This window comes from Falco naumanni, chromosome 12, assembly GCF_017639655.2.
Source record: "Falco naumanni isolate bFalNau1 chromosome 12, bFalNau1.pat, whole genome shotgun sequence".
Lineage (NCBI taxonomy): Eukaryota > Metazoa > Chordata > Aves > Falconiformes > Falconidae > Falco > Falco naumanni.
Window position 1 is genome coordinate 17,229,020 of NC_054065.1, and position 27,196 is coordinate 17,256,215.

Sequence of the window (27,196 nt, forward strand, 5' to 3'; positions counted from 1 at the left end):
GGGATATTCAGATTAGTGGGCCTGTCTACATTTAAAAATAATAATGTAAAATGCATTTTTTTAGCATACAACAACTTTTACGCTAAGTAAATATTACGTAATAGGAACAGAATATTGGTTTGGAAATAAAATTACATTAATTTTCTGAATAATGTTTCAGAATGGAAATGAAAAATATATAAAGCATTTCTGTTAGAAGTATAAAATATATTGCTGAAAGTCAGTTGGTATCCTGATGATTCATCATTTTTCATTATTCTATTGTTGTTCTTGAAGTAAATTTTTAATATAATTTGGCCATGCCTATTGCCTCTCTCCTAGTTTTCAGAAAAAATACTTTGTAACAATGCAAAACAGTTGGACAGGGAGGCCTAATCTAGGTTGTTCATGGTTACAGGTCTGCAGAATTAAGCCTATCTCAGACAAAGGTAAAGATAGCTGCCTTACAGGAATGCAAGTTATTCCCTGCAGTAGTTACATTTCTATTAAAACAAACAAACAAAAAAAAACCCCACCATACCACCCCCAGCAAACTTTTCAAGATTTACTTTGCAAGACACATTTCAGTTTATTACAAGTGTCAGACTGGTAGAATAATTTTGCCAATGTTTTGAGATTACTGTCTAATTCTTAAACAATTTTTAAAAAAGTTTGCAACACAATTATGGTAATTTAAACAAGGCTGTTCTAGATGATGTTCAAAAGGTTTAAAGAGTTGTATATTCATCTCTAGTTGCTTCTAGCACTCTGCGCAGTGGATACGTAAGGGTTGTGTTAGGACAGTTCTAGCAAAGAAATACAAAAACTTCATTACAGTTGCTCATTTTTTTCAGATTGCCTATTTCAAGTTGGTGTACTTCTAATAACCAAATGCAATTAGGATCCTGGCTTCATGTGTCACCTGAGAATTGACACCCTTAAAAGCATACCCCTACTGAAACAGAACTGGATCATTTCTGTGTTAGTAGACACATTGTGACACATCCTTTCTTTGCTCACCCTGAGGTAATTTAGTTGCAGAACAGGATGATATAATCGAAGACCAAAACCTTATCGGCATACATTGTGCAGTGGAACTAGTATTCCAGACACCCCATTCACTGTTGACAACAATTGAATTTTGGGAATTGTGAAGTTCCTGGGTTTATTGCATGTTTTGGTAACAGACTTTTAAAACATGTTCCTGGGTTTACTGTGTGCATGCCTACCTATCCATCTGGGTGTTTTGTAGCGTAATTTTGATCTGTAGTACCAGTTACTAACCATAAAGTGACTATTTGAAACGGTATTCTGCCTACAGTGTTTTCATATCATTAGTTAAAAGTGAAATTGATGTATACCCACTTTATACTGGATACTGCAAACTTAATAGGTAGTGCTGATGATATAACGAAAATGAGTTGATTGACTGCTATGCAATTTAGCCAATATGACTGTAAATATTAGCGTAGATACCTCCCAGACATTTGTAGCCTGAAAAATCATCTGGAGAATCTTCGGTATGGTTCTTGGTGCTTACTTGAGTAAGCTGAAATAGTAATATAAACTTTCACACTTTCTTGTTATTCACACAGCTGAGAGAGTTCGTTTCCTTCTTGTATTTACTTTTGAGTCTACTACCTACTGTGAAAGAAGTTGCTTTATGTGAGTAGAAGGGATAATAGCCAGTGTTTGAGGGGGTTTCTTTTCAAACCGAGGTAGAAGCTTGTTCCACTTCAGTATGGTTATCAATGTTTATTTAATGATATGTTTTCTTAATGTAAACCTTAATGGTGCGATCAAAGGCAGTTATGCTTGCTTTAACTTTAGAACACAAATCCACAAAACCAGCTTCTAGTTACAAATGCCAGCCTGAAAAAAAACCTCACACTTTCTTCTCCTCAGCATGTGCTTGTCAACACACACATTCTGTACAATGTGATAAGACACTTTTAGTTAACATGTGCATGCAACCAAAATAGATTGAAGGCATGTACTGATTTTTTTTTTTTAAGACAGTAGAGACTAAACAATTGGGAATTTAAGGCATGTTAGAAACAGGGAGGGAAAGTATTTGTGCTCATTTATTCAGTTTTAAAATGTAACAAAAACTATCACATAGCTTTCTAATTGACAGTCTGAAATGGATCTTTTGAAATAGTAAGCATACAAAAAATACCGAGTTTAGGAATATGAGAAAAGCATTCATCTAAAGAATGGGATCAGTTTACTTTAAGAACAGTAGATTGCCCCACTGTATTTGCATTTGTTTAATTAAAGTTCCAGCAGTCAGCCACTTTATAGTATCTTTAAAAACTTTATTAGGGTCTGGCCTTTATGTCCTTATCAATGCCTATATAATTCCCACTGCATGGGATGTAAGTTACAGACTTGTAATAGATGACAAAACTGTCATGCAGTCAGAATTCCGGTTTAACTAGCTACATGCACAGTACAGCAGAGCTGGATACCTTGCTGGGATCCTGCAACATGCTCTGCTTTACATGCAGTACGTCAAGTATTCTCAAATCAGTTCATAGGTGTTCTAAAGAGCACGGAGGAAACCAGCTCATTTGTGTCCTGAAAGGTTGGCAATTCCTATTTTGAGTCCTTATTCTTAAAACAAAATCTAATATATATACTAGAAACCTTGCAGTTCTGCAGTGTCTATTTAGCTATCCCAAAGAAATTTCTGTTAAGTCTTATCACTGCTGCCAGATGAAAAGGCATAAAGAAAATTTAAACAAATAGCAGAAGTCAGGATTATTTTGCATTTAACCACTGGCTCATGCTCTGTCCCTTAAAATACAATTTTTGTGCTTGTGAAGCATGTAGGTAGAGATTGGGTTTTGCCAAGCTGCTGTTCAGATTCCTGGTAATCATTACAAGTTGTTAAAATTGCCCTTTCCCACATGCATTTAATATATAAACTGAGCCTTCTTGTATTAGGCTGTGAGAATGGTAGTTGATGTTTTCCAGCTGCTGGGACAGAAGGCATTTCATGACAGTTTCCTGAAGAATGTTCTGTCCTTTCTCCTGTGCTCCCCATGCCTTTGCCTCCAGACCAGCCTTCCTCCCCCTCAAACACAGTGCAGTTAAGTGGTGTTGTGAAACATCTTATTCCCCTGCTGCTGACCCAGCCTAGACATGACATCAGTACCGAAGCAGGGTATGTCAGCTTCCTCATGGCAGAAGGGAGCATAAAGTAGGAGAAACTGAGCCGAATAGTTCTCAGGGGATCAGAGGGGTGTATTACAAGTCGCGTACTTTAAACAAGTGGAATGGAATCTCTTAGAACAGGCAGATGGATGTTAGCTGCTTAGATTTTTATCACTTAGAAGCAGTTCATAGCAAGTCAGGGAAGCTAAACCAAGTTTAAGAGATAATACAAAAGTCAGGGCAAAAGCAGACTGACCAAGCACAAGTCAAATTCATTTAAAAAGGTCCAATGGAAAGCAGTTCGGTCTCAGAAAAAACAAGGCCAGCAGCTGATGCAAAATAAAGCAACCCGCTTTCATAGATGGACAAAAAGCATATGCAAGGGCTGTTATTTTAGCACAGCTGATGTGCTCAAGAGCCACATCTTAATCTCTGATAACTTGCTGCTTTAGATACACTTATAGGGGCATCTGGCTATATGTAGCCTAAAGGCTAGCAGTCAAGAGTAAAAGGTGCAGAACTAGTATCATTTACCTGTTAAGGGGGGGGGTTTGCCCTTCTTTGAGGGTTAGAGAAAAGGGCGTAAGGACAGCAATGCTCTTAAGTTCAGGCTTTTAACTTGTGTGCTTAGGGAGTTTTCAAAAGGCCAATCAAACTGCCTTCAGAACTACTTTGAGCCATCTGACCAGCACAGCAAGAATGAGTAGGTGGCCTAGTACCCTTTTGTTCTATGCCACTAGAAGGAATGAGGTGGTGTTTCTTTTCTGTCTCATTCATAGACAGTGAGATGGAGTGTTTTGTGGTTTCTTTCCTTTGACCCCTATCTCTGCCAGCTGCCACTGGTGAGGGTTGGGTTTCAGAGCTGAGAGACTCGTGTGTTAACTGACAGCCTAATACTTCCATAAGGTAACATGTGATTTTTAAAAAGCAAAGCAAAAATTGTTTTGGAAGACAGAGGCATAACTACTGTTAAAAGTTACATCGCTATTGAAAAACTATGTTCCAAATTGCTGTTCAGTAACGTAAAAGAAGCCACAACAATCATCAGAGATCCTTTTAATTGTACCAGCAATCACTCACTATACACAACATACCAAAAGATACAGGGTCAATGGGTCATCAGGAATACTGGGTCTCTAGTTAAGGGAACATTAAAAATTCGGAGTTCGGCATCTACCTATACTTCTGAAAAGCAAATAGGCAACTACAGATTCACCTAATGTAGGTAACATTTAATGAAGGATCACTGATCACTCAGAGAATTTGCTAAAAAGACCACTGAGTTAGGAAGCCTCTGTCCATAGTTTTGTGGATATTAGAGTGGTATTTGAATTCATCAGTGGGTAAGAAAGTACAGCTCCTGTTTCAACTGAATGTTACTGAGTGAGCAGCTGAGCTTGCAGGGACTTTTTTATTGTTTTGTCCTTTAGACACGTAATTTGCAAAATGCTAGAAATAATTTTCATTTAAAAGCTAAGAAGATCCACCTGATGTGTAAGTTTAGCCAAGGCCACAAATTCATGCGAGTTTTAAATATACATAATATCTTACCATGCCAAAGCATCTCAAGGCTTTTTGTAGAAGATCTACGATACCACTGTTAAATGAATGAAAACAAGCAAGTCTTTGGTTTGAGAGGCAACAGCCAAAATATTCAGCAACAAAAACACGTAGCAGAGACAGGGTGTCCAGAAATGGAAGAATGAAACAAGGTCAATAAAGAGTACCTAAGGCACCTTGTTTATAGTCATCTTTGCTACACTCCTTAAGACCTCCAAATAATACATAAAACTGCAAATGCTAAGGAATGTGAAGATGAAACAGCTGAGGACAAAATACATTACTCTTATGCCTAATTAAAATTCTCATGACCAAAGGATGTGACTAAATACATTTTTCCAAGTGGTAATGAAGTAAAGAGAAGAATCAGAGCTAGGAAAATGAATGAAAGGAGGAACCAGTACCATTAAGAGTAAGTTCATTTGATATTCATGAATTGCAAATCAAAATGAAGTAGAAAAGAAGGCTGGACACTGAGATGTGGATATTTTCTTTAATGTCTAGTGCATTTCTCAGTCTCAAGTACTATAGAAGGTGGAAATGTCCCCCTTAATTTAAAAGTTAAAAAAATAGGAAAGAGCAGTCTCTACTTGCTTCAGGAACATGCACTGTACAGCAGAAAGTGCAAAATTGTCCTTGGAAAAAAAAAAATATGCAAAGGAGAATTTTGAAGAGGATGGGAATTCAGTTTATTTTAGAATAAATATATTTAATCATCAACTTAGTTGAGGCTTTCATCAAGTACGGTATGTAGTTGACTGGTAATATAAGCTACATCTGCGGATAGACTGGTTAAACTTTGTTTAACCACTCCTCCCAGCAAATCAACTGAAAAAATAAAAGGGGGGGGAAGGGGGAGAGTCCCCTTACTACTTTGCCTCAGTACCAGATGGTTTGTGAAAGCAAGTCAGCTGTACAGTCAGTTCCCTATTCTTATACTAGGAAATAGCTTATAATTTGAGCTCTCTGTAACATAATTGGCTTACTACATATTTGCTGAACTGGGTGCAAGATGTTCAGTCAGTTTCCAAACATGTTCCCTCTCTACTGCAAGCCGGAGGGAAATTCATCCCTTTGCCTACTTTTCAAGAAAAAAAAAAAAGAAAGAAAACCCCTCTCTTAATCTCAGTCTATGGCCTTATTTGAATATTTGTTCATATATACAGACAACTCTAAAAGTTTTAGAATGCCATGAGAGATCGGAAGGAGAAATCGCCAAGGAATCTACAGGTTTCCAGGTGTGTGCAACAGAACAGGAAGCTAGGTTAGCTGAACACTTCAGGGGATACAAATACTTACAAGATTTTTCATGTAGTTTTGGGAATATTGGACTAAAGTCTGCAATAGCCAGAAGCCTGTTTACCTTTTAATGCATATTAATTAAAAACTGTACAACAGCATTTAGTGTTCATGAAGATGATTGTTACACTTTTGGCATTTTTAGGAAAGCACGTTAAGCTTTATAAGACTGTACTGTCTTTCAGTACCTAGATTTTGTGCTCACGAAGTACAAAAACCCACAAACATTCTCCTCGTTGTTTGCTTTTACCTTGTGTTCTCCCCTCAGGTATGGCCCGTGTCCTGTTCCCTCGGAGCTACCTTTGGCTATACGGCTGGTCTGATTATTGCACCTCTGTGGATACACTGGAACCGGAAGCAGCTTACATACAAAAGCAGATAACTGGAGCAAAGAGAGACAAGGTATTTCTTTGTGCAGATTCCATACAGACTGTGCAAAAGTTGGGTTTTTTAAGAGATATATATATATAATATATATGTATAGTCAAAGCAGAAGACTATCCAAATTCATTTAGAGTTTTTCAGGCCAAGCATCTCCACTCAGTAAAATCACATAGATGCTATTTCAACATGGTGCAGTTTTTGCTTCTAGACTGTGTAACCCTGAGAGATTGTACCTTCCAGTCTGAATAAAGTATTTGTAACAGATGTGGTGATTTCTTCTTACAAGCTTGTTGAGTGTGATTTTATTCCTCTGGATTTCACTGGTTGCAGAAGGCAGAACTGTAGTTTTAGCTTTCAAACCTGTAACAAGTTCGCTGTGTACTTAATGCATTGTATTTAAATTCAGTAGAATTTCACAGTAAGCCTGGCCATCGTCAAATGTCTCTCACGTGATCAAACAGCAGTTTATGCATCTTGAGCCTATTCTCTTCTTCACTGTGTGTTTCTTTGGAGTTAGAATGGCTATAATAGCTTCATCAAAAACAGTCTTCAGTCCTTTCTGTGTTAAAGCTGAACACTCCACATAGCAGTAGGCTCCTATCTGTCAAGAAAATAAGTTAATTCAGTAGCAATATCTTTCAGCTGTTCAGTTCTATCAGTGCGCTTCTGCATGGTTATTTTTCCTACAGTGACATCACAATGTTTGGCTGTGCCCTAGAAAAGTTATCTGCATGTGCATCCCCCTGTAGGAAAAATTAAGATTTGGCCAAAGATCTGGAATGCATTTAAGTTGGTTTGGTTTATAAAGGAAGCATATTAAATTGGATTTGCAGTGGGATCCTAAGGTATTTTTTATAATTAAACAGCAAAAAAGAATTACATGACCAATTTATGTTTCAAAAATAAGACCATGTAAGTAGTGTCCTGATAAGCGTTGTCCACGCAGTGTGTTAAAATGCTAGTATAGCATTCTCAAATAATTTCTTAAAGATGCTTCCAACATTTTGCTTGAGCAGGAAAGGCTCCATCCAACCTCAGCCACTCCGTGATTTTAATTCTCTCTGATTAATGCTTCTGTAGTTCTATGAGTGTCCACAACAGAAAGAATGATTACTAACAGGGAAGTGCTATTACACAGGTCTGCTTGTTAGCTGTATTCAACAATGCAAGTAAATACAGTTGACTGGTAACCAGTCGTAAGGTTTCACACATTGCTTGTAAAAGAAATAGGAAAAGCGGTAAAGGAAGAAAAAGTCAATTGGAAATAGGTTTTCTTGCTTCTTTACTACTTGGTTTCAATTAGGAATATCCAGTTTACCTCTTTCGCTAACTTCTGTCCTTGCTCCACAGATACAGGCTTCTCTTTCATATCATTCAGTCTTGCCAGAGTTTTTGGGTCATCACGAAGATCAATCTAGCAAGAAAGATTGCAGTCATGTTGGAATACTTTTCCTAAACAGTCAGCAGGCTATACCATGCCCTCTTTTTAAAGCAGAATTATGTATTTAATGGATATTACATGTATAAAAATGGAGTCACGTCAGGATTCAGATTGTGGACCCTTCCTTATCCAAAAGCCCTGGAAATTTAAGCTATGAACTACTACCAGAGGGAACAAATGTTTACTCTGTAATTTAGCTCTTCCTTTAGATGTGATCATCTCAGAATACCAGAATGTATATCCAGCAGTGGCAGAAAGATTAACCCAAATAGAATACCAACATGTGGGTCACTTTGTATTTGAAGCCCAGTCCACTGCCCACAAGAAGCAAGAAGAATGGGTACTTCTCCCCTTGCTCCTTTGCTTCAGCAAATACTGGATATGACCAATAGTTGCAGACCCAAGTAATTCCAGTAACATGGGTATGAACAGACAACTTTATTCCATAAGTCCATGACTTTCTATAGTCATGCTGAGAGATGCAGCCAATCTTGCCACTTTGTTCACAATGCATATATTTTAACAAAATGGAGGTGGCTCATTAGAGAACACCACCAATCTAGGGGTTTCTGCCATTTGTTACGGTCTTTCTTCCAAAGCCAGAAGGAGGTGCTGCTCGGGTCCTGTTGGGCCTGAACTTGCAGCCCAAAGAGAAGGTGCCATACAATGATGTGAATTGTTTAAATAAAGTAGAACAGAACCAGATATACCTGTGTTCCTACTAGTAAAAAGGGAACATTAGGTGCATATTCCTTCAACTCCGGTACCCACTCTTCTTTCACATTTTGAAATGAAGCAGGGTTTACCACTGAGAAGCAGATAAGGAAGACATCGGTCATAGGATAAGATAAAGGTCTCAGACGATCATAGTCTTCCTGAGAAAGAAAAAATCTGTTATCTGCAATATTAAATTGATGCCTGCATTTTATTAATTTTAACTGTATGCCTATTTCAGGAATTTTTTTGAGACAAACTTTCTGAATGTTTACAACTACTCCAGGTTAGTTTGGCTGTTAAAGCAAAATCTGCATATGAGGGTAACTACATGTGAATGTAAGTATTTTTAAAACTGTGTTAATACTGATAGAAACTTACTTCTGTATGAGAATATATAGATGACTACCCTTTAAAAAGTTTTCACTTAAAGAAAAATAAAAATGGTTCAAAATATTTGCAGATCAAAGGTTAGCATTTGTTTGACCGAAGAAAAATGAGCACATGTGACTGCTATAGCGCCATCGCGGTTATACAAAGCTAGACTAGATTAATGCTGTTTAATGCACTTAAATATTCTCTTTTGGATCATATGTAGAGGTGATATTTAAGACCGTCCTTTCTGACTTTCAGAAACCTTATTGTCCTGTTGCTAGTGATCAGGGCAGATGGAGTAAGGATCAGAAGGGACATCTTTTGTCCAGATTCTGCTTTCTGTAAGCAAGCCCAGAAAAGAGTGGGAAGGAACAGAAATTAAGGAACAAGAACAGTAACAGGGGAACATTCATGCCCTTTTCTTGGGAGGAAATTAGTGTGAAAGGATTATTACTTGGGTTGTAGAACCATTTAGTTGGAAAAGACCTTTAAGATCATAAAGTCCAACCTTTAACCCAGCACTGCCAAGTCCACCACTAAACCATATCCCTGAGCACCACATCTAGGCATTTTTTAAACACCTCCAGGGATGGTGATTCCACCACCTCCCTGGGCAGCCTGTTCCAATGCTTCACCATCCTTTCAGTGAAGAGATTTTTCCTAATATCCCATCTAAACCTCCCCTGACGCAACTGGAGGCTGTTTCCTCTTGTCCTGTCACTTGTCACCTGCGACAAGAGACAGACCCCCACCTGCCTACAGCCGCCTTTCAAGTAGTTGTAGGGAGCAATTAAGTCCCTCTGAGCCCCCTTTTCTCCAGACTAAACACCCCCAGCTCCCTCAGCTGCTCCTCACAGGACTTGTTCTCCAGCCCCGTCCCCAGCCCCTGCCCGGCTCTGGACACGCTCCAGCCCCTCAGCGTCCCCCCTGCAGTGAGGGGCCCAAACCCAGCCCAGGGTGCGAGGTGCGGCCTCACCAGGGCCGAGCACGGGGACGGTCACTGCCCTGGTCCTGCTGGCCACACAGTCTGTGACACCAGCCCGGAGCTGGTGGCTCCCTCGGCCCCCTGGGCACACGGGGGGCTCATGCCCAGCCGGCTCTGACCAGCCCCCCGGGCCCTTCCCCGCCGGCAATTCCCAGCCCCCTGCCCCAGCCTGCAGCTGCGTGGGGCTGGTGTGACCCAGGGGCAGGACCCGGCACTGAGCCGCGCTGAGCCTCATACGACCGGCCTGGGCCCATCGGCCCGGCCTGCCCAGACCCTCTGCAGAGCCTCCTGCCCTCAGGCAGATCAACGCTCCCCACTGCTTGGTGTCACCTGCACACTGACCGGGGGTGCGCTCGATCCCCTCGTCCAGATCACCGATACAGACATTAACAGGGCTGGCCCCAGTGCTGAGCCCGGGGGAGCACCACTTGTGCCCGGCCGCCAGCTGGATGTGACCCCATTCGCCGCCGCGCTTTGGGCTCGGCCCAGCCAGCCTTTTACCCAGCGCAGAGTGTAACTGTCCCAGCCGTGAGCAGCCGGTGTCTCCAGGAGAAGCTGTGGGAGATGGTGTCAGAGGCTTTACTAAGGTCCAGGTAAGACACCATCCACAGCCTGTCCCTCAGCCACGGGGCACGTCATCTTGTCATAGCAGATCAGGTTCATCAAGCAGGACCTGCCTTTCGTAACTCCGTGCTGGCTGGGCCTGATCCCCCAGTTGTCCTGCACATGCCACATTATGGCACTCAGGACGATCTACCCCATAACCTTCCCCAGCACCGAGGTCAGGCTGACAGACCTGTGGTCTCCTGAATCCTTCTTCCTGCCCTTCTTGTAGATGGGCGTCACACTGGCTGGCCTCCAGTCTGCTGGGACCTCCCTGGTTAGCCAGGGCTGTTGATAAATGATGGACAGTGGCTTGGTGAGCTCTTCCACCAAGAAGTCGCTATGGTTGCTTAGAGCCACAGCATGTAAAGCCACCAGTCCTACTACCAGGGCCTACAATACTATGAGAACAGAGGTATGGAAGAGCATTGCCCCTGTCATGAAACAGAGTTCCCTCTAGCGCTAGAGAAAGTGGATTTTTGCCATATTTTTTAGCTAAGAGCAGAAGGGAACATGCCCCATCTTCTCTCTTCAAGGCTTCCTTTGGTCTGTGGCAGTGAATGAATGTCTTACCATTCCTACCTTAGGCTCTTTTTTTTTCCTTTTTTATTAGTATTATTATTATTAACATAGATAACTAACACTGAGCCCCGGCATTGCAGAGACAGTGAAGAATGCTGGGTTTATGCCTTCTCTTCCATAACAAACACCAGTTTATTACGGCTGCAGCAGCCTCCCTCTTCCCCATCTAAGCTTCCCATCTTAATTAAATCTCACAAAGACTGGAATGATTTGTTCATTAAATGCAGAGACAGAAATGTAATTCAACTCCACGTTTGAAATGAGACAGAAAATTAAATTTTTGTTTCCTTGGCAACAGTCACATTACCAGATTCTTAACCTATAGTTGCACCCTCAAAAAAAGCCCTTCATTGATTGTTAAGTTTTAAAGGCAGAGGCGCTAGAATTTCAGAAAACCTGTAAGAACTTCCTCAGAACAGTTTCTGCTAGACCCATCATTTCATTTGGAAGTCAACAGCTATGGGAAGAGGGCTGTTACCCTCATCATGAAATGGAGAAAAGACAAGCACTGGAGGAGATTATGCACTAGCAAGGAGCTGACCACTGGCCAGTACTCTTCAGTGTCTATTTACACAATATTCTTATTTGTAATCAGTATTCTCATGTGCCATTTGATTATATACTCTACTGCCAGTCTTGTATACTCTACAGTTCTGTCAATAAACTAGAGCATACTTGGCTCTAAACGTAGGCCCCCGATTTCACAAGCACCGTAACTGACACTCCTGTGGAACTACAACATTTGACAGGCCTTTTTGAAGATCAGTTTCCCTGCTAGTGTCAGGCTCCTATCCTGATTCAAAAGAGAGAAACAGGAACGTGTCTTTTCCACAACTGTAGACATCCACCACAGAAAGCAGAAACAACTTTAAGAACATCACAACAGCAACCTGAAACTATTCAACATTCAATTCTTTCTTTGAGCACGTATTTTACATTTCACTTCTACTACTGAATATAGTTAGATCCTGCTCAGGGTTGCCACTCTGTTTTCTGGGGTGGAGATCAAAATCCTAAAAGAAGCTTCCCAACTGCAAATTACACTGGTCCCTGGAGTACATAATCTGCATGCGAGAACACACAGACAGATCTGTCGGCTGCTCTCAAATTCAGCTCTACTAATTTAGTAATCATATGTGGGGTATGACTGAATAGGTCTTCTTAAAAAAAATATCTAGTTTAAAGTTGTAATTTGTTCTTGCCACCAAAAGGCTGCCTTTACTACACTCAACATTTTCTGAAAATCTTGCAACTGTGTTACAATACCTAGAATACTGTCTGCATTAAATGCTGGAATGGAGAAAACACTGTCACCAGAAATTACGTTAGTCCATTGACTGTAAAAGATCTCTTTAGTTAATCCACTTCAAATTACAGATGGATCTTTTTACTCATAGCAAATACTAGGCATCTTCTGCAAAGCCAAGTTACATTTGCATGGTTTACTTCAAAACTTTTATATTTGGTTTATCTTTTTAAATCCCATTGGATACCAATCCTTGTGCATTTAGCCACATCTTGGTACTGCACCTTACTTCCCACGTGTTAATCAGCGCTCATCTGGGAGTGAGCAATGTTACCGCTTTTTTAGGCATGTGCGTTGCCAAACCCTCTTCCTGCCCCCGTATCTATTTATATGCCTTTTGATTTATACCCTGTCCCATCTGCACGGGGCAAGCTGTGGGTCCATCCTGTGTAATTAAGAAGTTAAACTGAAGGCAAGTACAGTGTGATCGGATACATCATGTACCACGGCCAAAGATGTAAGTGGTATTCACTACAGTGACTTCACTGCATTTACACTTACTTAAATTAACAGAGAAGTTGGCTATAGCCACCAGTCCTGCTGCTTGAATCAAATCAGCACTGTCAGGCTCTCCTTTAAACCCTGTCTGTGCTATGAAAATTAGGTTTGTATTGATACTAATAATGGCAAGTAATTCTAATAAAGCTTCCCACCACATGATTAGACTGGTCCTGGGTACTCCTAAGAGAGACCCTAGCTTAAATATTACCAGCATCTAGCAGGCCATCTGTGCTTAAACTCCTTTTGCTCCCCAACAGCCCCTCAGAAATGGCAATCAAACTTGAAAACTTTCTCTGATGTATCAGGCCTCAGTAGCTGAGGCAGTTGGTAGAAGAATCTGAAATACCAAATGTATTTAGACTGAGTATTAGACAAGCCTGGAAAAATCTGGTTGATTCAACTACAATTTATTTCCTGAATCCAGTGTAAGGGAAATAAACATGGTTTATTCTAAAATTAAATGCAATGGCAAAATCTAATTATACTAGCCAGTCAACATAAATTCCAATTTGAGTGCATGTACACACCACACTTAGAGCAATCAGACTTCCAATCTAATTGGGAGAGGCACTGCATGTATATTTAGACATTAAAAATATTTATAAAGAATTTAACTGGAATATTTTAAGAATGTGAATGAGATAGGCAAGAAAGCTACTAAGGACTGAAATATACAGCACAAGTCTTAAAAACTCGAGGCTATAATAGTGAAATGGCTCATTCTCCAGCATACCCTGGACTTCAAAACAAAATTCTATACAGATAGAAATACATGCTGAAAATGTGAGAGTTGTAATAACTTCAAACTGGATGCAAGTATGTTGGCTTAATTAACATTATATGGACTGTCCATCATTTTCCTAGTATGCCTGTGGTAACCCAGGCCAGCTGCCAACTCAGAACAGACATGGGGAAGGAGATGAGGTGAAAGAACTAATGACCTGACTTGGCTTCTCAACTCCAAACTGGGAAGGACTGTTTGGGTGTTTTGGTTTGTTTTTAAGGGGGGAGAATGGAAATTCACGCTTCTAAATTCTCATTTCATCCTAGTTTTGATATTCCATAAGTAAGTCTAGCATTGCCTTTATCTTAGCTCCTTAAAGTCTGTGCTTTAGGTCTCTTTTTCCATGTTGCAGTACCTAATAATCTGCGCCTCTGAGATTTTCTGCTGCCTTCTACTTGAATACTGAACCACTGATTTTCGCTGTATTTTGGATGTTCAGGTGGATTTGTTTTAACATGCCCAAAATTTAGCTATTTCTTTTCCTGACAGCCTGCTCAAAACCAGAGGTCTTGAACTTTTTGTATGGAGACTGAAGAACGGCATTGCAAGTCTGCAGCATTATATTCTTCATTGCAAGTGTTTGCTCAGACTAAAAGCTGAATGCAGTGGTGTGTTCAAAGTTATACAATTGATTTTGAACTAATACTTTTGCCCGATTCCATGGATATCAGCTGAGAGACATAGTTAAAAACACATAAACTATATTCCTAACTCTGCCACTGACCCAATATGTAGCCCTGAGCAAACCATTATCCTCTCAACTTCCATCTTCCCATCCGTAGAGGTTTGCTAGCTTAATAATGCATTAGTCTTTGCAAAGCACTCCAAAAGCTTTTGATGTACATAGCTTATGTGCAGTGAGATATTTTTAAAAAAAAATAAACTAAGAAAAAGTGAAGTCTAATAATTTCTGGACAACCTTCTTGACCCACAAAAAGCATTATTTCCTTGTATTTATCAGAAAACTGAGGTTAAGAGGTGCAGGAATACTGAGAGCCCACAGTACTAGAGCCCCTGTAGCTCCCCTGTTTCATGGTATGATGCTCCTCCCTGACCAAGGTGAAGTGATGGAGACAGAGGTCCTTACCCCTCTCTCCGTAATGTGAGGCCACAGACCTCTTTCTCCGCTGGAATGGCATTAGGGTTTATCCAATTTGGAGAGATGAAAGGCAGAGTCGTTACATTTGCAGTCGATACCTTCCGGTGCCTTGACCAAGACCTTTGGGGAAATCCAGACCTCTCAGATCTGCTGTGACAAGGTAGTGGAGAAGATGTTCACCTAGATCTGTTTATTTGATTTTTCTTCCTTGCGTATATGAGGGCTAGGGACTTTAAGCACAGAGGAGAAACCAAATGCTGGTATGTCATTACCATTGCAGCAGGGGCCCTGAACAAGGTGTGTCACGCTTATGTTTTAATCCAGGCCTGGTGTTTTGTACTCGGATGGAACCAAAGTAGTTAATGATCTTATGTCTTTTGCAGCTTAGGAATGAAATTTTAACTATTCATCTCCAGTTAAATGACATACTCTTACAAACAAAAGGATAGGCCTTTTCTTTTCTATCTGAGAAGGTATGAAGTGGATGGGAGGGAACAAAACAAAGCTTGCACCACTGGAGGAAAAACCGGAGCTCAACAACTCTAGGTTTGTGATCTCTGTGTTAGCAACCATCTGTTGCTTTCACAGCTTACAACAGCCATCGTAAGAGGAGGTTCTCACGCCCAACCATCTGTTTTTAGAGGGGAAGCCAAAAATAGACATCAGGCAGAGTTGCTAGAGGAATCCAACCTTCATGCAGTGAAGGGTAATCACTGCTGCTGCTCCGAGGGTCTCAGTGAGACACACATATGTAACCAGCTGGCTTCTGCGGAGCGAAATCCCAGCCAAAAGTCCAAGTTTTAACCCATTTCACAGTAGGGCTTGGTAATGGCAGTTGAAAGTCCTCTCTCAATATGAATTGCCATGCTTTAATTTTTGAAGTGCATTTCAAAGCTATCCTTCAAGACTGCATTTTTCAGTTTTCCTCCCTGAAAATAAATTTCCGCTTCAGAAGGCCCCCCCCGTAATATTTTCGGAAACGTACCAAGTGAACCATAATGATGTTGTATCCAACGTGTGCCCCAGGGACTTAGTAACAGCTCACAGTTACCCCCATGGACACATCCTGCCATCTCCCCCAGTTTATTTGGCATTAATGGCTGATCGGCAGCTTTGTTGCGAGCACCGGGCAAACCTCCTGGAGAGGCACACCAGGAAGCAGCCCTCGCCCCGCTGAATCACCCTGTGGTTTCTGATTCTGTGAGATGCTTGGGTGGGGGAGGAGAGAGAGGGAAGTGGTCTGTCCTGCCCCATGCCAAGCACAAATTGCTTCCCTGGCTAAAAAACTCTCTGAGTTTTTTCACTCCGGGCTGTACAACACCACAAGCCTTTGCAAGGAAGGAGGGTGGAGCGTACCCAGACTGCCGCTCGCTAGGCACCACTAATGCAGGACCATTTGGCAAGCAACAATCGGGACTGACACAGCATCACCGTAAAACGTCTGCTTGTCCAATTCTGCAACCCAAGCCCTGTTATGCTAATCGCTACATTTGATTTCTCAGTCGCCTACATCTGTAGCCACTAGCTTCTCAACACGCGAAACACGATGGGGCGATTATTCCCTGGCTGCAGGGGAAAAGTGCACTACAGACCCTCTGTCTCTTCACAGGCTTCTGGGGATAGAGCCTGCACGGCTAAAGAAAGCAGAATTGTCCTGTTGTTGTGGCTCATTCACAGAGGTTTCCCAGGGAGTGCAAAAAGCTGCCGATTTGGGCCCAGCATCTATTTTTAAATTATAGAAAAGGCTGCAAGAATGCAGGATAAGTGCTCTTTCATTGTATTCTAAAAATGAAGTAAGCGGATGTAAATCCATCTCTAAATTCCTGTGAGGAGGCCTGTTCAAAGAAGGTATGAATTATACATTGAAAAAGCCCAAGCTTTGTGAATTACGATTTTTATATTTTTTTTGACAAAACTTTCCTTCTGGCGTATTTGAGGACTATGCAGCTGCTTACACATCTGAAAAGCTTTTCTGTACAGAGAGAAATAACTAGTTGGAAACCGGAGCCTAGTAAGATGGATTTTAGAGCATTAGAGACAAGAATATTCCTTTAATTATAGACAAAATTGTCTTTAAGTGATCGGAATTGATCCCAGTCTTAATGTGGGATTAAATACTGCCCAGATCCTACACCTTGCCATGTGGCGATGCTAAACTGTTTTCCTAGAGTCTCAACAGAACACTCTCTCCTCCACAGGAACTTCAACTTGCTGGTTTCTTCATGGTTTTATAAAAGTAGAAGTCCCTGACTTTTCTCTGTTAGCATCTGTAACAACAGAACATGGATTCCACTGACTGCAAGCAGTATCAGCGAGCACAGTTTCACTTAAACACCTTATGCCAGCTGCTTACCCACTGGGAAGTGGCAGAGCAACTGCCATGGACAAGCCCTTTAACTCCTAACCCATGAGAAACCACCAGGCTGTGGTGCGCTCCTGCGCCAGGTCCTTTCTCACTGTCAATGACCTTACGAACAGCACTCTTCCCACACAGGATTTCCACTTTCCAGGAATTCACCCTGGTTTTGGTGACTGCAGCCATGAAGTCAGGATTTTCCATTCTTTCAGATATGGGCAATCAAAGGAAAAAAGTACAATTCACACTGGCACAGGGGATGTGGTCGGACCCTCTGCAGAACCCACTCTTTGGAAAGATGGGTCCTTTCACTTTGTTTTTACAGAAGTATGACCACCAATAAACTTGCTTTCACAGTGAAAACAGACTATGGAATAGAGATGGTTTCATATAGTTACCCATATCACGTCGTACATGTCTTTTCATTTGCTAACTATACAAATCCTGCCCAGACAAGACTGATCAGTTAGGTGTCCCGTACCCTTTCACTTTTTACAAATAAACCCAAAAGCACAGTCTTCAGTCCAGTGTTGAGTAACGGCTTTGTAAGATAGAAGACTAAGCCTTCGCACTGACTCCTTCAAGATTAATTCCCATCATGCAACTTCTCAGAAGACGAAGTGCCAGCGTGTCGGTGCCATCATGTGCACGTTGAATAAACACATCTCAGTGAAAGGGTTGCTGGAATTCATGGAGTTCCTAAGAGTCTTCTGCACCTTGTTTTATGTCAAGTCCCAATTTGTCAAGTCTAACAGCTTCCATTGAAGAATGTGGTAGAACACTCAATGATTTCACCGTAGCAGATATTAAGGCAGTTGAAAAACTGCCTATGTTTTTTCTTTCTTAAGTGAGGAATGTGTAAGCCATCTCACTGCCCGTGGCTGGCCTATCTGTTGGTTGTTAACTGAAGATGCATCCCAGGTTGTGCCTGGCAAGCATCCCTTATTGACCTCGACACTGCATCCCAGCTGGAAATCTGACCAACGAGGAACTAGCATTAAGTCCTACAGATAATCTTCTAGCCTTCACGGCTACATCTAATTTAGAGCACAAGCTGCCTGAGACACTTCCAGTCTGTGTTTTATTAATCTGAAGCAATATGCTCACCTGGGATGCTGACAGATGTTCCTTTGCTCTGGAGAATAATGCTGCCACCTGCATTTTTATACACACACCAGCAAGTGCCAGCCATTGCAAAGAATTATTAAGACATGCCACAACATGGATGCAGCGCAGGGGATTAAAACAGACCGAGGACAGTAGCTGCTAACGCATCAAATGACACAACCTTTTCAGAACTGCTGAAAGTGTCATGTAGCGCTCAGACACATTTTTCTTAACACAAATCATCCAGTTGCTAATCCAAACCAACAGACTGCTTATAAAACCGCAGACCAGAGCAGTAAAAAGATACGGCTCCCCTCCTCTCTGCCCTCATTTTACATGTTTTCTAATTAGACATGGGACAGTTTTGTTAAACGTGTAACTGCTAATTTGGAGGTTTAAAAAAAAAGTCCTGAAGCTCTGTTCCAAAGCATCCATTTTAGTGATGCTGGGGTTTATAATTCACAACAAAACTGCAGGATTTGGAATCAGTGTGCTTTATATTATTTCTTAAAGCTCAGGTTCCTGGAGTCTCATGATTATATAAAGAAAAATCACATCCTTTTCACCTTTAAATGAAAGATAAATTGCTAGTACCCCACAGATACAGAGAAAACTTGAATACATGAAGCTCAAAGCTTTAAAGGAAACCCATATCCAGCAAAGGGCAAAAGAAAGTCTCAAACCCCTTTTGATTTCCTAGGTCTTTTAGGTAGTGGTGTCTGTGGATTGCAATAGCTGACTCATCATTTTGAATGCCTGGGACTGACAAAACCTCAGTATTGCTGAAGTAAGTTTTACGTCTACTTTGTCCATGTGTTCTCAATAAAGGAACTGGAACAAAGCTTACTGAAATCAGCAGCAGGGTGCCTGCTAACACACAGCTTTGGATCAGACCCTAACACACTCTGCAAGTCCTTTTGCACTGCAGGTCTGCGCGACGGAGGCTGTACTCCAGTCTGAATTACATTTAGTTCGTTTTAAGATGTAGTTTGGAGGCTGAATCAGGAGCTAGGTTATAAATGCAAAATACACATTTTTTATACTTTTCATATTTACCAAAATATAGAGCTCTTTGCAAAGGAAATGGATTTCAGTTAAGAAATCTGACTACGAACCTGCCAAAAATTCCCAGGGGCTCATATGTTGTCAACCAGAAAAACCCTCCTAGCTCATGCCACCTTACTCAGCTGTCCCATTCCATCACTCTTGCCTCCTGTAGTACAGCTCTACATTATATGATACTCAGATGAGTGCAGGTGCACACACCTTCTTCAGATCTGGGAAGCTGGGAAGTAAGAGGATACACAGTGACATTGTGCTGGAAGAGCAGTAATTGTTGCTTGTATTCAGTGTTGCCTTTTTAGCTGTTGATGTCTAGATAGCATTGAAAGCTGTCACTCACTGTATCTTGAAGAAAGTATAAATGAGTACAATTCAGAGAAAACTGTCACAAACTAAAGAATAGCTATAGACTCTTAACCCAGGAAAAAAGGATTTTTACTTGATTACATAATCAATGTTTAGGAAGAATCTCTCTAGGTCAGGGGTCTTCATAAAAATGTGCTTTTAACATACCAAAAACTGAAGTTTCAGAGAACCTCTCAAACTTGGTTTGCTTGGGTCCTTTACTTTGGTCTGCCACTCTTACTGTCAATTTGGTGAAGACATTCTAGATCTACATTTTCAAACACATCCCTTACATCTGATTTTAACAAAACTCCATGATGCAACTCAGAAGTACTGTGGGGCTTTTGACGCTCTGAAAGTGAAACATAACTGTCTTGCATTTCCAGCATATATTTGGTGGATGCTTTCGGGAACTCAAAGCAGCTTGTCCCATCCTGAGAATCCTCATCTGGCGATAAAAATACTTACCTTTCTAGGGAAGCTAGGACGCTTTCAGTGTGAGTCACAGCTCACAGCGAGGTGTTTGAATGCAAGCTTTGCACTGGGATTATTATTGTTGGAAGGCCATTTTTTAAAAAAGAATCTGAAGGTTCCCTTCCTTTTAAAGGGAAATCGTGTCTTTGCTTAAACGCTTGTCTAGAGAACTCTTGACAGAGAGACTGTAAGTTCAGGCACTTCAGCTCCTTCTTTTGCCTTGAAAAACTTAAATTTCAAAGGGAGAATCTATGCACGTTTCTATTTTATCTGCATATATCCAGTTGCTGCTGCAGAGCCATTAAATCTATGTGGCTGGCAACATCCTGAAGCACGAAGCAGCTTCAGCGGAGGCTGAGCTATTCACAGGCCAGCATGTCGGGAGTGAGCTCACGGCTTCCCAGTGCCAGCTGCCAGCTCGGCTGGGACAATGTAAAACGAGCAAGGGAAAATGCATGTGGGTGGAGGGAGGCGCCGGGGGGGGGGGGGGGGGGGGGGGGGAGGGAGGGGGCGGGGAGCAACACAAAAAGAGGACAGGATGTTAATTGCTAACGTTTAATTTTTAGATCTCCCAAAATCACGTTATAGGTTTCAGTGTTTACAACTCTACAGTAAAGGGTGGCAGGCTTTGCACTGTGTGAGACCGTGCTTGCGTGTTTCAGGCTTGCACTTGGCACTACGGCTGCGTGGTAAGTGCAACTCGGAAGGAGTAACGTGGTCTCAGGAGGGACATTTTTATTTCACAACAGACCAGCCAAAATGATCAGCAGCTGCCTCTCCTTTCAGTAGGGTGCTGAAGTGGTACCTGCTAAGCCAAGGCTACATACCAGAGCTGAGACAGACAGACAGCAAGGAGTACAAAGATTACTGCTATTTCTCGTTTTACTTATAGCAACCACCACAAGTTTGGTGACCATCCATATTAATAACCACACCTCCACCCCGCTCTTTCCCACAGGCACATTCACAGTTATAACTGCTTGTTTTTACACCTGGCCTTAATGCAGGCACTGATCTTCCTAATATTTGGCTCAGCTTTATGCACTTCAGCAGCCTGACCAACTTTAATATAAAACTGCTTCTAACATCAGAGCCTCTGTTACAACCAGAAAACCGGTGTATCTGAATTAAGATGGCTGCGGCTGCAACTAGCCATCGGTATCTGAGCTGAGAGAACCAAGAAGTGGCTCGTTCTGCTCTTGTGCTTAACATGTTTTGTGGCTACTGTTCTGGCAACAGTTGAGAAGGCACTGAGAACGTTACTGTATCAGACCTACAGCTTATCCTACCTGTATGAGGGCACTGAAGGCAGAGGACCAAAAAGTGGAAAGCCAAGGAACAGTTTACCTCAGCTTTCTCCAACCAGGCCATGCTAGTATCACAACAGTAAATGATGCTGAGGGATACACATGTTATTACCAGGCACTGCACCATAGTAAGATTCACTCTGCTCCTTTTGTACCCTGCTCTGCACTGCTCAGATGCTGGCTTGGTGCCCAAACAGCCATGCTGTGCCTCAGCATCTCTCTTCCTGGGGCAGCAGGAGCATCACAAGCTCTGTTCCTGCATCCTCCCCATCCTCCCTCCAGGTCCTGACAATCCTTCACAGCAAAGACACAGGAGCAGAGAGAAAGGCTTCCACCTGTACGTGCTCAGCACATCCTGGAGAAAAGGGACACGATAAATGAAAACCCCGCAGCAAAAGGGACTGAGAGAGAGGAATATGGACCCCAAATGCCAACTTAAACAGCAGCTTTCAGTATGGAGCAAGAACTCCAAGAGGTAACTCCCGTGTGTCCTCCCACTTATCCCAATTATTTGGGACATGGCAAAGGGACACGCAGCCGCCCTTTTTTGTTAGCGCTTACAGACATTTCTCCAAAAGTTTTAATATCATGAGAGTTGGCAGTATTATTTTTGTTATTATAGAAGATCAAAATGATAACCACTTGTCACTAGTTCAACAGCACTCCAACACAGTGAAGTTAAACCCCTGAAGAAGCCACAGTTCTCTTCCCAGGCTGATTTTGCCATATATGCCTGCTCAATGAAGAGCAGTACCGGCAACGAGTTAGCCTCCCAGAGCAAAAGGGGCTACTGCAAAGCCAAAGGCATCCAAGCATCAGTATCACAAGCACTTTATATTTGAACCTCAGTGCATTGATACTCCCAGATCCAGGCGATGTAGGTAGGTTCCATAGTTCTGATCCTCCTGGTGAAACCAGGACCCACTCCAAGCCCACTCAGTCTCAGCACATGGCTATATGCAGCAGCGAGGCTAAAAGGAGCTGCCGGCTCCAACTCTGGGAGGAATTGCTGGAGGAATGTCCTCTCGGACACCACCAGCACCGAATTCCCACCTGCCTCCCTGGCGCGGCAGCCTGCCTCCACAGCTGCAAACCCAAACGGGCTCCGAGAGCCTCTGCTGCCTAGCAGCTGTACTGGCTATTTTCTGCTGAACCAGGGCCGCCTCAGTATTTCCAGCCAGAGAAAAGCCTGCCTGAACTCACACACACCCAAGGGGGGGAAGTCTGTCTGCATATAAACTGAAGTTTTTCCCTGCTATATATAACCTGGCAAAAAATGGGATTTTAATGGATTTATTCTCAACCTATTCTAAATTCACAAAGACAGGAGGCATTATGTCACCAGCATAGTTACTACGCGTGATCCTGTGTGTGTTGGGATGAAGTGAGTTAGAAATGAGTACTGGATGCCACGAACTCAAAAGCTTGCAACTCCTCGGCCAATGTGAAGTCTGTCATAAGTTACTTAACACATAACCATGCAAGTTAAAAGAGACTCATAGGCTGGTAAATCAGTGTTTCAGTGCAATGAGCCTGCTGTGCACCAGTTATAAAACAAAAGGTCTTTAATCCTTGCTCTGCTATGGGCTTCCTGCATGGATTTGGCATAGGCCACAGTGGTCAGAACCTCCATTTACCCCCTCATTCCTCTTCCCCTCCAAAATGAGATCTGTAGATTGTACCCATGTACTCTGTCCAGAGCTGGGAGGATAAACATGCTGAAGATCGTCAACTTCTTGGATACCACAGTAATCACGCACTGCCAAGTTTTCATGAAATGGTACTATCAGGCCAATATTTTAAAGTAAAACTATTTGGGGGTGACAGAAATAAAAGCAGTGATATATGCTGGCACAGAAATCCCGACTTAGAGCAATGAAGAATCTAAGCCGTACAGAAGTCTGTGCAAGGAGCAGGCATGCACCAGGTGCAGCATGCTGTTTCCTCAACACAGAGGAGGCACTATCAACTCATGTCTTTCCTGCTCTTTACCATACACATTTAAAGCGTTAAAGTAAGCTTTCTGTTATTGCATAGCTCCGGGAAGACTGCTTGTCAGCACACTGTCTGATGAAGCAGCTTTTAGCTGAATGAAATTGCTGGACTAGCATCTTCACAGATTCCCCTCCTTAGTTGTGCTATATGTTGGGATGGGGCTCCCGTGGGCAGCCCTAGACGTCCACCAGTTCCCCAAACATGCTGAAATGGGATGGGGATAATGGTAAAGATTTTATTAGCGCTGCAGGTCTGACTAAAAGGGGAGTTTTGCCAAGACCAGATATATTTGTAAAGGTAGCCTCATTAAAACACCCTGTGTGAGCTCAGGCTCCTCTGAATTAGGCCAGCAAGATCTGGTCCTGGCTACATCAGAAAGTGCCTTGTAATTCAAACTTAAGATTTCAGCTTCTCAGAATCCAGGGAAAAAAGGCGGCTTACCTCAACTTTTTACATGTCTGGCTATACAATTTTGCACTGAAAAGTTTTTCTTAGTATAACAGGAATACCTTCCCTTGCTGTTTGCTGCAAACTGGCCGGTTTACCCTACCAGCTTTTGAGGAGACCAAAGGTCACTCAGCTTTGTACTCGGCACATGCAGGCAGAGCAGGATACCACAAAATCACCTTAGTTAAGGTTACACAGAGCTAACAACACACGCTCCCATTAATAGCAACAAACCAGCACAAGCAGTTTGAGACAGCATCCACAAATAAGCTATGCATATGTGCAGTACTGCTTACGGTTGCTTTCACATTTTCCAATGCTCGTTATAAAAAAAAAAAAAAAAGAGAAAAATAGTTGCATATAAACCAAATGCTTCATTTGCCCAAGCACTGGATGTTCATTTTGTAACCTACTTAAGTTGTATTTTACAAGCTGTGTTCTGAACAAATTACTACTCAAAAACAGAACTATGACAGTAATAAGAAATGCACTTAGTTGGCATAAATATGACTACTTTGTGTTTACGTCAGTGAGATGACAATCATGAAGTCAGCCTTTTTGGGAAGAGTCTCACCCTTCAGGAATCAGCTTTCTGGAAACAGGTCTGTTTCTTACAGTTCTCACGGAACTAATTTTATTACCGATCTCAGGCCTAACAAAGATATAAAAGACCAATTAAATGCTGCTTCCCTTACTTAAGGCTGTAGGCAGGTCTAAAAAGGTGCACTAATCTAGGCAGCACTTGTTCAATTCAGTATAGGAACAGCACAGTTAAAAAATATGGCTTCAGCCCATGCGCGCCCAGTGAGATTATTTTACTAGTTGCTCTTTACCACAAGGAAGCATGTCTGAGGTCATGTGAGACCAAAACACATGCTCACGCTGCAAGAAGAAGTTTTAATATAAGGAATAGACAACTTTACAAAAACCCATGCAGCGTTCCCGTGTACCCTCCGTGTCTCCTGGGGGGGCCGGGGCCCCTCCCGGGGCCAGGCCCATTGCAAACCAGTTTGTCACCGACCAGGCACCCCCAGAGAGCTGGGGGTACTTGAACCCAGGAGACGGTACTCCAGTGCCGTGCAAGTTAAGCTATCCAAGAAGTGACTTGAATAACGGAGCCCTGCCTTTAGAAACGGTGCCTGTGACCCCCCCAAACATCAAGCTCTTTATTCATCGCTAAAGTTACTTAAGGTACGTGCTGACACCGCATCTTTCACAACAGGCTGTAATAACCTTAACCAAATGAATCACTTGAATTGTCTGGGATAGCAAAGAAACCCGGGTTATCTCAAAGGCAGCGGCTGGGAATCACGTTCCATTGTTTTCCACCTTTAGGCTGAACAACTCTTCTTAGCTACTGAGAGCTGTAAAGCGTAAACACGGCGAGCTGCGGCAGGCTGGGTCTGTGCCCGAGCTGACGCTTTGAGGCAGCAAGTTCCCCCCGTGCTGAAGCAGGCACATTGCCCCCATCTGAAGGCCGCCGGGAGGGTCGGCAGGCCGGGGGGGCTGGCCGGGGGCGATGCCCTGCCCGCCGTGATGCCTGCACAGTCGGGGCCGCGCAACCCGCCCCCCCCCAGCGCCAGGCTATGCCCCGGCCGCAGCTCCCCCGCAGGCGGCCACGTACCGCTAAAAATAAAGCCCGTCTCCACCAGCCCGCCCTCGGGAATAAGGGTTGGATCGATGTTTTTCTTTCCAAGCCGGTTTTCATCAATCGCCCCCCCGCCCCCCCTCCGCCAACCCGCCTCTGAATCACCCAGCCCGGACCGCAGCCCCGCAAACAACTTCAGCGCCGGGATCGCCGGGGCCGGGGGCCGCGCTCGGCACTCACCTGGCCGGCGGTGTCGTACAGCCCCAGCAGGTACTGCTTGCCCCCGACGGTAACGCTGACTGCGAGGGGGAGAAACACAGCGGGTGAAGCGGGGCAGACCCGGCCGGAGCCCCCTCCCCGCCGCCCGGCAGGGTAAGGCCGGGGGACGCGGGCGGCCGCCGCCGGCGCCGGGCCCCCCGCCCGCTCACCTGCGTAGTGGTCGAAGACGGTGGGCACGTACTCCTCGGGGAAGGCGTCGTTGGCGTAGCTCATCAGCAGGCACGTCTTGCCCACGGCGCCGTCCCCCACCACCACGCACTTCAGCATGACCGCCGCGCTGCCATGGGCCATGGCCGGAGCCCGCCCTCATGGCCCCGCGGGCGCGCCCCGCCGCGCCGGGCCCCCCGGCATCGCCGCCGCCGCCGCTCAGCGGGCGCCCCCGCCGGCCCCCGCCGGGCGCGGCCCCCCCGCCATCCGCCGCCGCGCTGGGCCCGGCGGGAGCCGCCTTCCCCCGGCCGCGGCCGCGCCGCGCAGGGGAAGCGCCCGCCCGGGCGCGGGGCCGGGCGGAGGCGGGGAGCGGCCGCCGGCGGGGCGGGGAGGGGCGCCCCACGCGTGGGCTGGCGGCGGCCGCCGGGGCTGCGGGGCTGGGGCTGGCGAGCGGGGACGAGCGGCCGCCCGCCCCGGCCCCGCTGCCCGCACAGCGGCACCCCGCTCCGCCGGCTGCGGGCGCGCCCCGCGCGTTCCCCGGGCAGCTGCGGGGGCGGCGGGGCCCGTCCGTCCCCTGGCGGCCCCCTGCCCGCCATCGCCCCGGGCGTGCAAGGGGAACCTCGCTCCGTCCTCCGGCCTTTGCCCGTAGCTGGGTCCGTAAGCGCGGAAACAATCAACGGGACCAGAAGGGATTTCTCTCTGCGCCGAGCTTATGGTCGTTGGGTCTGAAACGCAGCAGCGGGCGTGCATTTACAGAACGCTGACGGGTGCGGTATAAACAGTCTCGGGTACCTCTGGAAGGGCTCCGGTACCGGAGGACAGGACCTAGGGAGAGCAGGTACTGCCTTGCAAAACGAGGGAAATGATGCTCCCGCAAATGCCGGTGGCGATGCCCCCACCGGTCGGTGCCACTAGGCTTTCACCCTAGCAAGCTGTTTCCAACTTCACATTTTCACACGGTGTGAAACACACTGTCAGACAGAAAACAGTTGCCTTTTCTAGTGTGTGGGTTTTTGCAGATTTATGCTGTAAGCCCTGTCCAATTACAACAAAAGACGGCGCGCAGTAGCGCAAAACCGTGAGGAGAGACCTCAGTTGTCGTACGGTTGGTTTGTGTTTCTGCTTGATCTGACATGCTTGAGGGAGGAAATAAATGCAAATCCCACATTGCACAAAGCTTATCTGAATAGTCAATGAAACACGCTTTCAAATCAGGACAAAAAAGAGAAGTCATTACTTCACAAGTTTTTCAGCTTTGTCAATCAAACTTTCATGCCTTCAGACCATGGAGGGGGAAAGCAGGACATCCAAGGCTGCT

The 27,196-nt window shown here is 44.0% G+C and overlaps 2 protein-coding genes across 5 annotated transcripts in view; one reads left to right on the top strand and one right to left on the bottom strand.

The window, feature by feature from the left end:
• Window positions 1-18,719, top strand: part of PIGF (phosphatidylinositol glycan anchor biosynthesis class F) — a 28,867-nt gene extending 10,148 nt beyond the window's left edge. For 2 of the 4 annotated variants that reach the window (XM_040611708.1, XM_040611706.1), the window contains one exon: window positions 6,266-6,645. In XM_040611708.1, coding sequence (XP_040467642.1) covers window positions 6,266-6,379 — 114 coding nt within the window. In that variant the 3' untranslated portion in view covers window positions 6,380-6,645. Of the gene's footprint in view, window positions 1-6,265; window positions 6,646-7,731; window positions 7,845-16,969 lie in introns of those variants that run through there. The other 2 variants (XM_040611709.1, XM_040611707.1) reach the window with 2 other exon arrangements.
• Window positions 2,046-26,097, bottom strand: RHOQ (ras homolog family member Q). The gene is made up of 5 exons (XM_040611710.1): window positions 25,881-26,097; window positions 25,693-25,751; window positions 8,533-8,697; window positions 7,700-7,795; window positions 2,046-6,982 (listed from the first exon to the last, which is right to left on the bottom strand). The coding sequence occupies exons 1-5, from the start codon at window positions 26,020-26,022 to the stop codon at window positions 6,827-6,829; spliced, it is 618 nt and encodes a 205-aa protein (XP_040467644.1). The 5' UTR covers window positions 26,023-26,097; the 3' UTR covers window positions 2,046-6,826.
• Window positions 26,098-27,196: the final 1,099 nt, after the last annotated feature.